A 17,073-nucleotide genomic window follows, 5' to 3' on the forward strand; every position below is an offset into this window, starting at 1 on the left:
AATATATATCCCTATCATGCAATTTGGCTGAAGTGATGAAGCCTCTCTTCTTTTTTTTTAGGGTTACAGGTGCAAATGTTGGTTCTTTTGCAATTTATGAGGATGTGTGGGGTGGAATCCTTATGGGCCTTTGATGATGGGTCAAACATTGAGGACCTCTGACATTCCTACCCTTTTAAGACTGGGATGGTTTAATCCCCATCTCTTCTATCCTATATTCATCCCATTTGCACGGTCTAGCATCTGGCCCACCTTCGCTTCCAACATGGTCATGGTGGCGTTGTGAAACTCTGTCCATAAGACTTCCAAAAGAGCAAGTTTTTCTTCGATGAGGAGCAGTGCATCTGCGTATGCACGTAGGTGAAATCTTTTAAGAGCCCAGCTCATCACATTAGTGCACTTAGCATTTGATATGAGGCCCATACATAAGTGGGAATAGGCTGATACAGTGATTTCAATTTCTCTTCCAATTTGGACTGCCCACTCTTCGTCGAGTTAAATGAGGTCAGGTTTTGCACAGCCAATGAAATTGTGCAATGTTCCCCAGCTATTGAAATCTTACAGTCAGGATTGCAAACAATCCAGACTCTATCATGCATCAAGATTATCGCACTGTACAAGTATTTAATAAATGCATCTTTTATTTCATTAAACAGCAATGCTACAAATATGAAATGCAATATAACTTTCATTCTCTCCTAGACATGTAACCCTTCCAACTTCTATATAACCAGTACTCGGCAAAGTCGAATTTGAACATTTCATTCCTCTGAACGAAACCTGTGTTTATATTAACAAATATCTTGACCCGTATTGACTGCAAAGTGGGCCCACAGTGGTACATGATGCCCATGGGCTGCCTTAGTCGAGGGAATGACTTCGTATCAAAAGACTGAGACCGAGAAATTGGAATTTCATTCTAAAAATTGGTAGGAAGATGAACCTAGCATTGATTAATAGACAGAAATCAAAAGTGAAGCACAAATTAACTTAATTTTAGATCAAAGCACAGATAACTTAATCTTTTATGATAAGGAAAATCCAGGAACCTAATTATTGTATTTATCGTTGTCCCGGCTCCAAAAAAATAATTATAGTGGGGTTGAAGGGCTGTATGATGTTTTGCCGAGCAAGCCATTTCCCTCAGGGTTCTTCCCTACCCTCTTTTTTTTTTTTTGGCATTCTTTTACCACGGTTCCCACCTACATTTTATATTTCAAGCGTGCTCGGTAGCTACGACTTTCTATTTAACAAATGTGCATACAATATTTCGTTCCAGGTATCTGGAACGCCAGGCAGGCACCAATGGATGCAATCGGCATAAACGTTGGGCTCCGATCTCTGCTCACTTGTTAAAAGCTTGCCTCTTCTCTCGGTGTAAACCGATGTGTGTCCGTCCTTGCGGAACTCTGACAACTGGGTGATGTTCAGCAGCGTCACTTTTACCTTGAGCCCTCGCAAGGCATCTCTCACTGCCCCCATGATATCCAAGCTAGATCCTGTCCCCCAGTATGGACCTTCGATCGGATACGTCTCGTTGAAGCAGTTCCCACTGCTTCCAGCTTTCCATTCCCAGCTCCTGGACAATTGTAGCACCATGTAACATCAACAAAGTTCATATTACTAGTTCCGAATTAAACACGATGGTCTTCTGATGTTTTTTTTTTTTTTGGAACTTACCATAGATGGGTTGGTGATGAGCTCATGAAGAAGAGCTTCTGGTTCTGAGGATTGACGGTGGATTCAATCCATTTAGCCCAAGTTTGTAGAGCCATTCTATATGCAGTGGGGACACCGTACTGCCAGATGTCAAGAGTGCCAATTCTGTTTCAGGTTCGAAAGGATTATAAGTTGCATGGTTTCGGATCTTCTTCAAGAGTGAGTTTTGAGGTTTATAGAAACCATATGTCAACTGAAAAGTTAAAGAATATTTGTCTCCATGCTATCTATCTGTGAATCACTAATCAGTATAGAATTGTGACTCCATGGAATGGAGAAGCGGGGAGGGAAAAGGAGCTACTCACGTGGCGTTGATGAGAGGTTTGTACATCCACCACACATAGCTATTGAAAACCATGACATCGACTCCCTTCCAATTCCGGCCATGCTTGGCAATAGAGTCTAAATGGACCAGCCTCTTCTGCACCGTGTGCTTCGTAGCATGGTCGGAATTTGACTCCACGATAAAGGGAGCCCAGTAGAACTCGATTGATGCATTGAACTCCTAATAACCAAATTAAAACAAGCGGAGTGAGTGAAGCATAACGTAGGTTTGAGCTTTGAATTCATGATTCGCATTGAAACTTTGGTGCTCGCAAACTAGGCTAGTCCTACCTCTGCTACAAAAATTTTCCTTGGAGGATCCTTGTGCAGGTACTTCTTGTTGTCAGCCGCACCAGATTGGAGGAGGCACACCATGGACTCCCACTGCGTTCTCTGAATCGAGTCCCCTATGAACATGAGCCTCTTGTTCCTCAGGCTCTCCAATAGCTTCACAGCATCAAACCTGAAGGAAACCAGTCCAGCACGCATTGTACTCCCAAAGCCCAGAAGTCAGAGCTCTAAATTAAGGTTTAATACACAAAGATAAGGGTGATGCTGACCTTGGCAAGTCACATGAATGAGGTTTCCACCTCCACTTCTGATACAGGGAGTCGGGCCTCCCATTTCTCTGGCAAGTCAGTTGCCTGGTCAAGTAGGGGCAGCTGTCTTCAGTATAGAGAGGGCGAGAATTATGCTCATCCAACACCCACTTTCCCTCAAAGAGATTGCATCTGCGGTCGAGAACATGGTCCAGTTCTGCGGCATTTCTTCTTGCAGAGCTGAAGATGGCCGGAAATGACCGACGGAGGGCACGACTCCAGCTAGCACTCGATGTCTCTGTGACTAATCTCGTGGTTCCGAAGATCAAAACCGAAGCCAAAATGAAGGGGAAGAGGGTCAGGACACGGCGATCGGTGGGTGGCGACTTCATTTAGGCAGGCATGTAGATACTCGAACGCGTCGTGGATTTGAATCTTCTCTTTTGTTTTCCGGTGGGGGGTTGCTTCCTCTTGAAGTGTTTCGAGAACACTCATGCAACCACTCCTCGCAGCAGTTGCTACGCGAGACACGCTTTCCGGATTGCTTGTTCCGAAGGAAATCACCGGAGGTGATGGATGAGCTAATTTTGTCAAACAGGTTGTAGGCTACGTAGCTGAAGCGGTGAAGCCCCGCCGATTTCATAAATGGTCTTAGGCTGGCTAACCTAATACCACCAATGGGTCCGCCGGCCTCATGAACGACCTTGCTGGTGAGAAAATAATTGGAAATGCAGGTGGTGGAAAACGGTGGTTAAGCTGCATCCATCAACTCTTTGTGGCTACATCATAGAAATAGCTCAGGTCTTCATGTAAGTCGTCATCATGAAGCAATTTAGTTCGGTAGAAATTTTCTTCGATCTAAATCCAATCCATATTTGAATAGCTAAATTTATATCTAAATTTAACCTATTTTTATTTTCAACAACTGAAGTTTATTTATGGAAACTTTTTAATAATTAGTTTCAAAAAAGCTGCAACCACAATTGATAGAGAATTGATTCTGATGGTAAAACATTAATCATGTACTTAAAAGCAGTCACCGGTTGATGAGCATGAGGGTCCATGATATAAGAAACTCTTTTGTTCCTCAGGAAGGTGGTGTTGCAGGTGCTCCAACAGAAATCATGAAGATGATCTGCACTCATATAAAAAAAGATATATGCACCGAACCCTACAAACTTATGGTCTTAATAGTTTTCTACCTCCAAAACATCTTTCTATCTCGCTTCATTTACAAGGCAACAAAGCTAGCCCAGGAATTACAACATCATGCTAACATTTTGTTTAGAGTCAATATACAGAACATAGATTGCTAATACGAAAGGCAATCGTGAGATTCACAAGTAAGGGTACAATATGAGAACGGTATATATATATATATATATATATATATATATATATATATATATATATATATATATATATATATATATATATATATATATATATATATATATATATATCTAATGGAGGTCGAGACATGAAGGGCTTGCCATATAAGAACTTGGAAAGCCTATTTTCAAGAGCCTATTTGCCAATCACGACCATTCGGATATGGCATGATGGCAATGATAGGCCAGGGCCCATATTTTGAAATGGATGTTCTGCTGTGGGCTTTGCTCCATTATGGCCATTTGCCATACATAAAAGTCCGTGAATAGCGAGCAGAACGGCTGAGCCTGGCCCAGTCCAATTGGTACTTGCCAATTTGCACCCTTCTCCTACTGAGAAAAGCTTCCCGCGAAAAGCTGAAGGCTATAGATGGATGGTGATTTCTTCATAGCTACTTTATTGAGGAAGGCTTCCATAGGTGCTTCAAATCAGCACTACTTCCACGTCAAAACATTCAATTTACCATATTGGTACCCTTTCTCAGCTTTTCTCATAGCAAGGGCTGCAGTTTATTTCCTTCTTCGTCGCCCAATTGCTCAAATTGGCTGTGAGATGAGGGAGATGAGGTGGTTTTCTTCTCCGTAGAGTATGATGTCCTTTTCCATGTTTTAAATTTCCCTGCATCGTTTCCATTTATAGATTTCATGCTATTTTATGATTTTTGGTTTCATGCCTATTCATATCTTCTTTTTTCCTGCAATGTTTCAATTTTTAGATTTCTTGCTATTTTATGAGTTTAGGAATCCATGCCTATTTCTTACCAAGGGACCAAAGGAAACTTTTCTCAGTTATTATGTCTTCACAGCAAATGTCAATTATATTTAGTCTTAAATTATTATATAAAAGCTCTGATGCAAAGAATATGCCAGATTTTTAGCTTCTAAGTTTCTTAAATAATTATAGATTATAAATTCTAAAAAATGATATCTTTGAAGAGTGCTTATTTCCTAGAATTGTATGCATTCCCTTCTGGTTTGTCTATTGGTTATAGACACACATAGTCATGGTAGAAACAAAAAGAGAAATTTAGTTATGTACATGAAAGAATCAGAAGTATAAATGCTTATCACTGTCCTATTTCCTCTTTATAAGAAGCAGAAATAACAGACTTTCACTTTGTTGGCTTTCCTTTTTCAATTTCTTCTTTTCAGTGTAAATTTTCATTGATTGGTCTTGATACTATGATAATCACTTGGTACATTGCTAATTTATCTCTGACTAGTCTACCAACTGCTATCTGAAAGTAAACAATTTTAGAGATACTAATGTAAGATGCTTACTAGAAATGTGCCTGTTCTGCTGCTGAGACTATCTAATGAGGCCTCAAATTTTTGGTACGTTATTTAGCTGTTTCAGGTTTGTGTTCTTAGAGGGTGAGCCTTGGCTTGATGATAAGTTTGCTCCATTATGACTTGGAGGTTATGGGTACGAAACATGAAATAGCCTTTCCACATTTAAGTTATAAAGATGCGTACATCTGACCCTTCCTAAACCCTGCAATGGTGGGAGACTCGTGCATTAGGCTGTCTTTTTTCACGTTTGTGATCTTCTCATTCGAATTATTTTGTATCAATAGTTACTTTATTTCATTTTGCTTGATATAATTATGTGTAGCTTGGCTAGAATTTCCTTGATACTCGGATAAAGGTAGAAAAGTAATATGTTGACTGTTAGATAGAACTAGAAGGAAGCAATGTGAAATTGGAACGATTGCTCTGATGGGATGTTGAATTGCTTTAACTTGTGTTCTCTTCATTCTAACAATTTTTTCGTTAGTAATTTATCTCTGATTATTTTGCTTTTGCTTAACTAAACTTGACTAGAACTACCTCCTTGGATAAATATTTATATGCAAACATGGCTGGTGGAGAAAGGAGGAAGGAAGCACTTGAGCTACTGGACATGCACTAGATGAAGGTAAAGCTATAAACCTTTTCATGCTCCTTGTGGTGTTATTCCTGTAAACAGAAAATGAAGTGCAATGATATATCTTAATAGTCAAGTATTTTTTTTTTTCAATGTTGATGTTCCCAGTTTCATGCGCTATGATTTGAATGTCTCTTTAGGTAATCCAAAAGGCAACCATGTGAGTTTGCTATAAAGAAAATCATGTGTATAGTTATATTTTTTAATTAATATATGTGATGGTTCAAATGTCTTGCACATTATCCTAGAAAAGGTGATGTGAAGCAGGCAGTATGTTCTTTGAACTTTGCAATAGACTGCAATTTTCAGAGCTAACCTACTTACTACTATTTTCAAATGTTTCCTACATAAATTTCGTTATTGCTAAGCTCAGTCATCAAAGATATGCTTTTGTAATAGATTTTAGAAAAGCAAGGAAATAAAAAGAAAACTTAATTTGATGTCCTTTTCAAACCAAAATTTGATGTCGAGGACAACTTCAGCACTTGATACAAGAAGAGATGCACATTCGTCCACCTTCGAGATAGGAAATTGCAGATACATGTGAAGTTGAAAAAATTCATGACAGAGAAACTGTTTCTGCTATTTTGCTTTCTGTTCCAAGCAGAATGTGCGCGATTTTAAGTATTGAAATTCATGCACTATCTCTAAAGTTGAATATATTTTGATCTTTAGGTCATTGCTTCCTACGAACTATACTTCAACTTTGTATTATCAGCTTACTGGTTGGATAAGGTAGCCTCACCTACCCATATATCAGCCAGTCAGAGCCCTACCTGGCTACTTGGTTTAGCTTGTTCTATTCTTTTTTATATTATTTTCTTTTTCTCCCTGACTAAGACTAAGGTGTGGGAATTGCCCTTTTCCTCATTGTACTTTCTTCTCCACCACCAATCGCCCATCTTATAAGGTCTCCATATGAGATAATTGTTTTATTCTAATCCATCTACTGTTTCACAGATAAAAGTGTGGAGGGTTGGAAACGGTGATCTTTCTTGTCCATGTTGTTGTTACAAAGGAGCAACAAGGCTCTGCTCTGTCCTTCTAAATTTTGTGACATCATGTTCACTTTTGCTCTTTGTTGTCATGGTTGAAAGCTCCTGAAATTACAATATTGTCTAATAATTATGAAAAGAATATTGGTCAACTATAGCGTTTTCCCATGACTAAAGATATTCCTTTTGTTTTTTAACTTGACGATCTAAGACGTACACGCTCGTCGAGTTATGGAACCTCATGGAAGCACAGATGGTTGCTGATAGACTCCTTTTTGGTATATTCCTGGTATAGGTAAAAGCAAAAGCACTTATCCTTTAAATGATACTTTCAATTTGTATACATTCATTTATATATTGTTTTATGCCACAGGAGTTGGAGCTCATTATCTATGCTTTGCTTTTTGACGCATTGTTGCTTTGTTATCTCTTATATGTCAGAGCAAACCATCTATAGATATATGCTTCAGTTCCAAGTGGAGACTACAGGCAAATATTGGACGTAACTTGAAGATTTTCATCTGGCAACACAGCCAGTTATTGATTTCCGACATGCCTGATGCATGAGGTGGAAATATAGAAATTTGGATGAATTCTTTGCATAGGATTTCAATACTTGCTATGTTTAATGGAGATAAGCTTGTTTGGAAGGAAAAACTTGAGAGATTGATCTACTGAGCATCTCAAGCAAGAGTTGTCATTCATGTTCTGAAAACTCCAAGGCAATATCTCTGGCACTGGAATTGTGCCGGTCGCATGCCAATGATTGGCAGGCTGCAGTGCCATTTTAATTCCTTCCATTTGTTTCTGCTTGGAAAATGAAAATTCTTGAATGCCTGTAATTTATCTGGTGGATGTCAATTAGCTACAGTTGGATATGATGTATTTTATTTGAATTTTTTGTTGGCTATGAACAAATTAATATTATACTAAAATGAGAAATAAATTCTGCTTGGTCATTGGTTCAGGAATTTCAACTATTCAATGTCAAATAAAGGTTGACAACTGGAAGTTTTTTTTTTTTTTTTTATAAATATGAGTGAGATGATAAATCAATTTATGGATCGTCAACGGTTGCTTTTGTAATCAATTTATGGATCGTCAAGTCAACTCATTCAATGAATGTTGTTTCATTCACCACGCGGCTGCACTAGTTTTTCTATCTATCTATACCCGCTCTTGTGCTGGTTGTTAAATACTCCTATAAATAAATCTCGTTCAACCCATCCTTTATATTTTCCGGCATGCTCAAATATTTACGGAGGGCATCAGTTGTATTGAGCACCAATTCCTCGAGTCCCAGTGAAAAGAAATGTTTAAAGAAAGCTGTCGGAAAGTCTTTAAAGATTGCACCCATGAAAAGGCTAATTACAAAATTGCCTTGTAAAAGTTGGGCTAGCTGTTGGAAGATGTCAAAAAAGGAGTTTGATAATTAAAATTATAAAAATTGAATACGTAATTATTAGAAGAGCGACTTATTTCTAATAATAGAGTTTATGGCATTTTATTTGTTGCAAGAACTGGGATGAGAGGGTGAAAGCCCACCTTAAATTAGGGTGAAGTAGGATCGGACCTGAATCACCAGTATTTGGCATGCAGTAACTTTGCCAGCTCAACCAGGGCACAAATATTACTATAATACTTCATAATTCAAATGACAGCAAAAGAACTTCTACAATACAATACGTGCAATTCCTTTTATGTGGTTCACATAAGTTTAAATACAACACTTGTTTGTGGAAAAACGTTATAGATCTCTCTCTTTCATGATAATACGAAAATTAAATTCACAATAAATTGTGTCACGAGAGACCTTCTGCATTCTTTGATTTCAGAACTGTGACTCTATTTGAAAGGAAGAATTGTGAAATGAAACTTAAAGTTGGAATTAGTCACCAAATAAATAGACTTTAAAGCTGACCAAAGAATAATTTGTCGGCTGTCATAAATTCCCATAAATGTCAAACAATTTATTTTATCTCGTAGATACACAGAAACAATTGAGATTCCATCCATGGACATATCTGCAATTGATTAAAAAAATTAATGCAGTGGTTCCTCAACGAAAGAAAGAAATTAAGGTATAAAATAATAATATCTTCGGTTACCTATCTCCAGATATCTTATCTAGTCATTCTATGAAAGAAGGAAGAAAGTTACTGCCCCCGCGGTTATTAAATAATCTGATAACTAATTCGCTAACCACTTCACGTCCTTTGCCTTTCCTCCCTGCGGTCCTTCTCTGTTTCTCTCCATGGGGTCCAAAGAGAGGATAGGTGGGGAAAGGAATTCATTTATTGAAAAGAATAATGGTACAAATTATATTTCTCAAATAGAATAATGGATCAATTTGTGTCCTTTATATGTATCAGCTCGCTCTTCCTTGAAATTGCTAATGAAGTCTTGACTTCTTAGCATGATTTAATAATCACTAATTTGTAATGGGGCTGTACATTGTCCCTCATGATTTCTTAGCATGATTTAATAATCACTAATTTGTAATGGGGCTGGAAAATTATGAGGAATCCCCGAAGGCATGTGATTAAGGGGTTTGGGTCGTATCTTCTGCACAAAAGAATGATTCATCTTCTTTCGTAACTTTAACTGTTGGATGCGAGCCAAGGTTGAATTTAGAAAAGATACAACCCAAACTCATGATTAAGTTGGTTGTACGCTGAAAGAAAAATCATGTTAATAGACAAATAATAGCAAAAAAATTCTCTCAAAATATACTCAAAGGATTGGAGACGAAAAGTGCCGCCTCATCAAGCTAGTAAAGTTTTTAATAGTTGGATTGGTAACCTCGGACTAAATTTTAAAGAGATATACATACATTTAGAGGCTAGTTTATATATATAAAAAAGAATAATTTACAAGAATATACATATAAATAGTAAATTTACAAGAATATCCATATAAGTTTAGATATTTATTAGAATATATATATATATATGCAAAAAGAATGATTTATAAGAGTAAATGCACAAATAATAAATTTGGAAAGATATATATATAATTTGAGATATTTGTAAAGATATACATGCACAAAATTCTTCCACTTATTTGATGTCGAGCTTATAGAGAGAGAGATAAACACAACATTTGTTTGTGAAAAGAAAATTATAGATATCTCTACAATAAAAACATGTAAATAAATTCACAATAAATCATGACCATATCTAAAGGAAAAATTGTGAAATAAAACTTAAAGTAGGGTTAAGTCTCCAAATAAATAGACCTGAAAGCTGACCGGAGAAGATTTTATCGACTTCTATAAATTTTCATAAATGTTCAATCAATCTTTATTCTTCTAGATCTTATGGAAATTCCTCGTAGATGCAAAAAATTGAGAGTCCATGCAAATTTGCTCGAAAGTATACTGCATCCATGGACATATCTGCAATTGATGGAAAAAAGATGGAGTTCTTGCTCGACAAAAGAAAGGAATTAATGCATAAATTATATATTTCCTGTTACCTGTCTCCGGCCATCTTTAACTGAATCCAGTCATGCTATAGAAACAAAGGAAGAGAGTTACTGCCCTCGTGGTTATAAATAACCTGATAGCTAATTCATCAACAACCTCACGTTCTTTGCCTTTCCTCCCTGCGGTCCTTCTCTCTCTCTCTATGGGGTCCAAAGCGAGGATAGGCTTCGGTCCTCTCCTATTCCACTGCGTTCTTTTAGCACTCCTTGTGGCCTCCTCGCATGGTGTAATAGTGGGGAGTTCGAACGGGGGAGGGAGCTTGGCCCAATGCAACCTGTTCCAAGGGAGCTGGGTCTACGACGAGTCATACCCTCTGTACGACTCGGCGAGTTGTCCGTTAATTAGTACAATCGATTTCGATTGCCAGAAGAGTGGCCGGCCGGATACGAAGTACCTCAAGTACAGGTGGAAGCCCGATGGCTGTGAGCTCCCGAGGTTGGTTCGTAACCTTTTATGCTATCTCAATCAATCTTCTTTGAAATAAATTGTTGATGCCTGATATAATATATTTGTTTAGATATCATACATGAAATATACAATTGAGTGTTGTTGCTTATGCTGTGTTTAGCTTACCTTTTAGTTAAAAGTAAATCATAGATTAGATTTCAGAAATTGATATCTAATTTTCTTGCGTCGAATTGAGTGACTTGGGATGGATCTAAACGTTCATTGGTGCAATGGTTGTGTAGATTCAATGGCAAGGATTTCTTGGAGAGAATGCGGGGGAAGACGATAATGTTCGTGGGGGATTCAATAAGTTTGAATCAGCGGGACTCGCTCCTCTGTTTGCTGCATGCGGCAGCACCCAATGCTAAGTTTAAAAGGTCCTATAAAAACCCGGTCACTAGTTATAGAATTGAGGTTCGTATCCCAGTTTTTTTTTTTGCCCTTTTGTTTTAAATTAAAGATTCACTTGACTTTAATTTAATTCTTGAGAAAGAAAAGGACATGCCACGTAAAATAAATTCTTCATGTCTTGATATCTATAGATAAACCATTCTCTCTGAAGGGAGGAGTGACACCCTGTTGCCCCGCCTAATTTACACTCATCGAAGATATACTGCATGTCATTATGGTGCAATATACCCAAAATACTTAATCCAAAATTCTGGCAGAGCCGAAACATGGTACAAAAAGAAGTTCCAAGACCGCATGTCACCAAGAATTACTGCTGTACACCAATATACTTTGGATTGGGATCGCAGGCATTAAGTTGACTGCAGAATTTTGTACCATCATGAATAGTCGCCATATCATTCATCTTAGAGACAGATAGCTTTTATTTATCCCGGTGTCACGGAGATAAGAGAGCTGCCTACTGTTCGATCTGACTCGTTTTTCACGCCCTTTTGTCTGCTAAATAGATTTATGGTTACAGGACTACAACATCACGGTGTCACGTTGCCTCGCACAGTATCTGGTGGACATTGTCCCTGAGAAGATAGGGAATGTCATGAGGCTGGACTCCGTGCAACAAAATGGGCAAATCTGGCTTGGCGCAGATGTTCTCATCTTCAACTCGTTCCTCTGGTGGAACCGCACCAATCCCGGCCGACCGTGAGATCCCACCATCCTGATCCCGTACGTTCCATCACTCTCAGATCTGTTTCAGCAATTTTTGACCCTAGGATTGCATGGTGCAGATGGGACTATATTCAGGATGGCAACGAGATACTTAAAGACATGAACCACACGGAGGCTATGGCGAAGGCTCTGAACACATGGGCCAGATGGGTGGATTCCAACATTGATCCAAAGACAAAGAAGGTCTTCTACTTCGGACTTCCCCCAATCCACCTGTTGTAAGTTATGGCACCATATCCATTTGGAAGTTGTCTACGAAGAAGCATAGCATGGTTCATACTGAATATAATTAAGTTCTTGTTTGCTTTCGTCTTTTACTTGTGGTTTTAATTGGGACAGTGGAGAGAACTGGGGCCAGCCAGGGAAGACTTGCGTCGGACAAACAGAGCCACTGATGGCGAGGACGTACCCGGGAGGTCCAATTCCGCAGGAAAGCATAGTGCGAGGCGTCTTAGGAAGTATGGCGAAGCCAGTCTACTTGCTTGACATAACTTTCCTCACGCAACTCAGAAAAGATGGTCACCCGGGACGGTACAGCGGGGGTGATTGCACGCACTGGTGTTTAGCTGGAGTTCCGGATACGTGGAACCTATTGCTGAATGCCGCCCTTCTTGAATGGAACTGAATTTCCTTTTTTTCCCTCTGGAAATATATGAAAGCGTCGCAAATGAGAAGATTTTCATGTAAAATGGGGGAGAAAAAGTGTAATTACTAGAATCAGTTGCATGGGTTGTTTGCTATTTTCTTTTCTCACTAATAATTATCGTGGAATGCAAAAGTGAGACAATGAGGACATCTTAATGGGAATGTAAGTGTTTCTCAGTGCACAAATTGGTTTGCTCTTATTTTCTTCATAAAAAAAATGTTATTGTTTGAAAAAGAGAAGGTTCCATACTAATACAATAATAATATAAGTTTGAAAACTGCAAGAAATCATTACACATATCACGAAATTACAAACCGACTATCGATAATGCTTGAACAATCGGTATAAATATATACATCAAATATTAATAGAAATCCAGCCACTTAAAAGTGATATAGTATATGATATCTCATAAATCTTTATTAATATTTTCAATGCTTTCCATTCCAATTCTTTTTAGCTTGATCCGGATTAATTATCTTTTCGACTTTGGACTAAATTTCGGTCACGTTTTCGGCTTGTGATGGAGAAATCAATAATATCACATTTTTCGCTTGTGCATGACGGGTCAATCAATAGTATCACATTTCTAACCTATTATGGGGCTACCGATAGTTTTACATTTTTGGTCTGTGATGGGGCAACCAGTGGTTTCACATTTTCGGCCTGTAACGGAGCAATCAATAGTATTACATTTCCAGCCTGTGATAGGGCAAACCGTTGTTTCACATTTTCGGCTTGTGACGGGGTAATCAATAATATCACATTTTCAGCCTATGATGGGGCAACCAGTAACGAGATAAGCCCAAAGTCCTAATTCATTTAATCAGCTCACATTCACACATCAATTCCTTTTAAAACTTTATTTTTGGCTTAAATTAACCATGGTCACATTTCCAGCTCGTGATGGAGCAACCAATATAATATGGTTAGTTCAGAGCACCATATCCATTAGTCTGATTATGTAAGTGTAATTTATGCTCATATATGCATTTATCATACTATCAATCAAAAGCAAAAAATTATCAAAATATGATTTAATACTAAAATCATCATAAAATCATTCTTGCTTCTTACTTATCTGAATCATATCATATCATTCATATATAGGTACAAAAAATTTGGATCATAATATATTATACATATATAGGTACAAAAATATTTATATCATGCAGGTTAGTATACAAAGATTCTCACATCTTTGCTGCCAACCCAGACAGACTACCGCAATCTATGGACTGGGGTGCGCAGAACTCTACTCAATATCCTCTTGTCCAAAAGATTGTTCTCTTACAAAACCAGGTCAACATCAAAAATTATCCGAAGTATCCAATAACCTAAAACCCTCTACTGATCCACTAAAGGGGTCCATCATCATGTAGCAACCCAGAACTATCCAGCTAGGGGTGGCAATCGGGTCGGGTCAGATCATAAACGGGTCGGGTCACATGCAGGTTGGGTTAGAAAATCATAAACCTGAACCCGACCTGTTTATTAAACAGGTCAGAAATTACAATCTGAACCTGATCTGTTTATTAAACAGATAACCCGACCCGACCCGTTTAACTTGTTTAATAAACAAGTAACCTATTTACCCAACCCGACCCGACCTGTTTAACCTGTTTGCCTAACCTGACCCGTTTAACCTGTTTAGACTTGCCCAACCCAACCTGTTTAACCTGCCCAACCCAACCTGTTTAAACCTGTTTAGACCCGTTTAACCTGTTTAGACCTGTTTAACCTGTTTAACCCGTTTAAACTATTTAGACCTATTTAACCTGCCCAACAGTTAAACGGGTTAAATGGTTTAAATGGGTCAGCATCTAAAATCCGTATCCGACCCAATTAATAAACAGGTTAAATGGGTCGACCTGTTTACAACCCAAACCTGTTTAGGCCAAACCCAAACCTGTTTATGGCGGGTCGAACATGGGTCGGGTTGGCGGGTCGGATCATATTTTGCCACCCCTATATCCAGCGATCCTCACAACTAATGATCTCTCCGGATTGAGCTAGAGAGAGAAAGTACTAATAAAATGAGAGAAAAACTATAGTACAAGATTTCGTTGGGCTTCTCCCTGCCCGGATGAATGTATCCCCATACAAAATTAGGGCCGACCATGAAAATAGATTTATATAGGAAGATATATGAGGCAAACTAAATAACAATGCCCAATTATTCGAATTAGTCAGCACAATATAATTTAATTCATCCGATCAAGAATCATATATCAAATCAAGGGAACAGATCAGGAGTTATCAATTATAGGTCCGATGGTGGCTGACAACAGTCGGGTGCAGGATCGACAAGGTCGACTAGGCAACAGTGTCCGGCGATCCAGATCAGTCCGCTCTAGCCAATCAAGCTAGTCAAATCATGAAATGAGAATCAAATCATGGTACAGGTAACACATTAGAGATTCATAATGAAATAGTTCAATGGTATTCGACAATGGTCAAGGTAAGGCTAATGCGATAGGTGGTCGTAACGACATTAATCTAGGATCCTCTATTGGGATCGATTCGGACCCACCATGAAAACATCTAGGACCCTCCTACTGGGTCCACAGAAACACACAAAGAAAGGAAAACAATCTAGGTAGAGAGAGAAAGTCAATAGAGAAAAAAGTCCTAGTAGAGAGAATTCCATAAAGAGAGAGAGAGCGAAAGAGAGAGAGGAGAGAGGAGAGAGAAAGAGAGAGGGGAGAGAGGAAGAAGAGAGGCGTTCTCTTCTTCTACTCCAAAATAGGGGAGAGCCCATCTCTCATTTTCTTCTTTAGATCAGAGGGGGTGACAGCCATGATGGCCAGCCTCGATGATGGTGGCCATTAGCGGCCCGTCGGCCGCGGTCCTGCTGGCAATGGTGGTTGGCCAGCACAAGAAAGAAGGGTGAAGAACCCGAAGAAGGTGGAAGGCAACTCGGTCTAGATCTTGGCCAGCCCACTAATCAACAGCTACATTTTATTAGGGTCCTAGATGACGATGAAAAATGGCCGAATTTCGGCTACCGACGATGATGAACAAGGAAGAAAAGGGGCCAGGACAGAATGCTCTATCTTTGGATAAAATTTTGGTGATTTGTCAGCTTAATTCAAAGAAAGTCGATGGCTAGATAAATAGAAGAAGAAGAGAGGAGGGTGGCTTGGGTCTTACCTCAGTCCGGCGACGATCTGGCGAGGTTTCCGATGAGGAATCAAGGAGAAGACTCGGAGAGGAGGACTTGAAATCGGCGGCAGTTTCTGATGATTTTGGCGGTGGAAATCTGAGGAGAAGGAGAGATATATAGGCAAGTTCTCCAAGTTTGATTTGAACTCGATCTGCCCTCGGTTAGCCACCTTTTCTGTCGGAATTGGAGAGGAAGAAGACTCTGATGGGAGTCTTTTTCCCCACCTGGACCGTGCCACAGTGCACGATCGGGCGGGCCTAGCCCCTTTCAGGCCGGCCCACAAACCTACGGGACCGGGCTGGTAACAAGTTGGGTTGGGCCTGGCCCCTTCGGGCTGGCCCATGAGCCCTTTTATTTTTCTAGGGTATTACAGTAGCCATTCATCTGGATCCTCTCATGCATCAAATGTGTTTGATGCCAGTTTACCTAACTAACAGCTCTTCATTTTGTGAGGTTCGGTTTTGTCCATGACCATAATTAGATGTATGGGTCTGTCTCAATTATTTAGAACCGGCTTTACATATCCTTATTTATCAAATAGAGCAAATTTGGATCCATTTTATAGTTTTCAATATATTCTCTGATCAACTACGTATCAACATGATATGTATCCATTTTGCTCCGATCATATTAACATGGTATAGGTATGTATTATGTGCGCATAACAAAGCCTATGATTTTATGATACATGGGACTGAGGCCTACTGAGAGTGAATCCATTCTTCTACATTTGTTTTGGCATTCTTAGTATTTTTTAGAAACTAGCCAATTGGGTTCTTAATGAAACGGCAGAATTTGAATGTGTTGATAAGTTACCTTTTATTTTAAAAAAAGAACTTAAAACAAAAGCTCCTTAATATATTTAAACTAAAGTTGATTTATTGTTTATGAGCTTCACAATCATCTTTTATTTTATTATTAACTATATATGGCCGATAAGTTAAAATTTAAATGGTTTGGGACGAAAAGGACGATAATTTCCGACACGACCCATTTACTTGACCCATCTGGTCCAACCTGTCAGATTTAAAGTCGAGCAAGAGTCGGCCAATTGCGACTTGCTAATAGGTCGAGTCAACTTATGGATGCAAGTATAATAGGATCATATATTTCTATTTCAATTGTCTCTCCTTTTATTCTGTTTCCTGTGTTGCTATTTGTTTCTGGGACGAGACTCTGGCTGGGTTCATCCTTGGAATTAGATAGCTGGGTTTTTCCCTCGGAAAAAGTCCGATCATGTGTTCGGTTGGCTGGCTCGACCCTTCGCAACCGTCAATTTTTTCTCCCTTTTCTTT

General features: G+C 38.9%; 2 protein-coding genes and 1 long non-coding RNA gene across 4 annotated transcripts; 2 read left to right on the forward strand and 1 right to left on the reverse strand.

Moving 5' to 3' along the window:
- Positions 1-623: 623 nt before the first annotated feature.
- On the reverse strand, positions 624-3,741 carry TBL31 (trichome birefringence-like protein (DUF828)). The gene is made up of 5 exons (XM_008785679.5): positions 2,604-3,741; positions 2,335-2,506; positions 2,025-2,224; positions 1,681-1,824; positions 624-1,579 (listed from the first exon to the last, which is right to left on the reverse strand). Exons 1-5 carry the CDS (start codon positions 2,972-2,974, stop codon positions 1,234-1,236), a joined length of 1,233 nt encoding a protein of 410 aa, XP_008783901.2. The 5' UTR covers positions 2,975-3,741; the 3' UTR covers positions 624-1,233.
- Positions 3,742-4,290: 549 nt separating this feature from the next.
- LOC148703567 (uncharacterized) lies at positions 4,291-7,724 on the forward strand. Of its 2 annotated transcripts, XR_015987399.1 has the most exons (3): positions 4,291-4,540; positions 5,798-7,190; positions 7,337-7,724. It is a non-coding gene; the product is annotated as an uncharacterized LOC148703567 (long non-coding RNA). The 2 variants fall into 2 exon arrangements; XR_015987398.1 differs by having other exon boundaries at positions 5,798-7,724.
- Positions 7,725-10,524: 2,800 nt separating this feature from the next.
- LOC103703049 (protein trichome birefringence-like 42) lies at positions 10,525-12,742 on the forward strand. Its single transcript, XM_026802931.3, has 5 exons — positions 10,525-10,817; positions 11,072-11,243; positions 11,761-11,939; positions 12,026-12,184; positions 12,306-12,742. Exons 1-5 carry the CDS (start codon positions 10,525-10,527, stop codon positions 12,589-12,591), a joined length of 1,089 nt encoding a protein of 362 aa, XP_026658732.3. The 3' UTR covers positions 12,592-12,742.
- Positions 12,743-17,073: the final 4,331 nt, after the last annotated feature.

The sequence above is a fragment of the Phoenix dactylifera genome, chromosome 5, assembly GCF_051530095.1.
Source record: "Phoenix dactylifera cultivar Ajwa chromosome 5, Ajwa_hap1_PhDact_Kaust_v1.1, whole genome shotgun sequence".
Lineage (NCBI taxonomy): Eukaryota > Viridiplantae > Streptophyta > Magnoliopsida > Arecales > Arecaceae > Phoenix > Phoenix dactylifera.

Coding starts and splice junctions, on each gene's coding strand:
- TBL31 (XM_008785679.5), bottom strand. CDS start 2,974: ATGAAGTCGCCACCCACCGATCGCCGTGTCCTGACCCTCTTCCCCTTC. Junction 2,225..2,334: donor GGAAAATTTTTGTAGCAGAG/GTAGGACTAGCC, acceptor TTTGGTTATTAG/GAGTTCAATGCATCAATCGA. Junction 1,825..2,024: donor AAACCTCTCATCAACGCCAC/GTGAGTAGCTCC, acceptor AACCTGAAACAG/AATTGGCACTCTTGACATCT.
- LOC103703049 (XM_026802931.3), top strand. CDS start 10,525: ATGGGGTCCAAAGCGAGGATAGGCTTCGGTCCTCTCCTATTCCACTGC. Junction 11,244..11,760: donor TCACTAGTTATAGAATTGAG/GTTCGTATCCCA, acceptor TTATGGTTACAG/GACTACAACATCACGGTGTC. Junction 11,940..12,025: donor CGCACCAATCCCGGCCGACC/GTGAGATCCCAC, acceptor TGCATGGTGCAG/ATGGGACTATATTCAGGATG.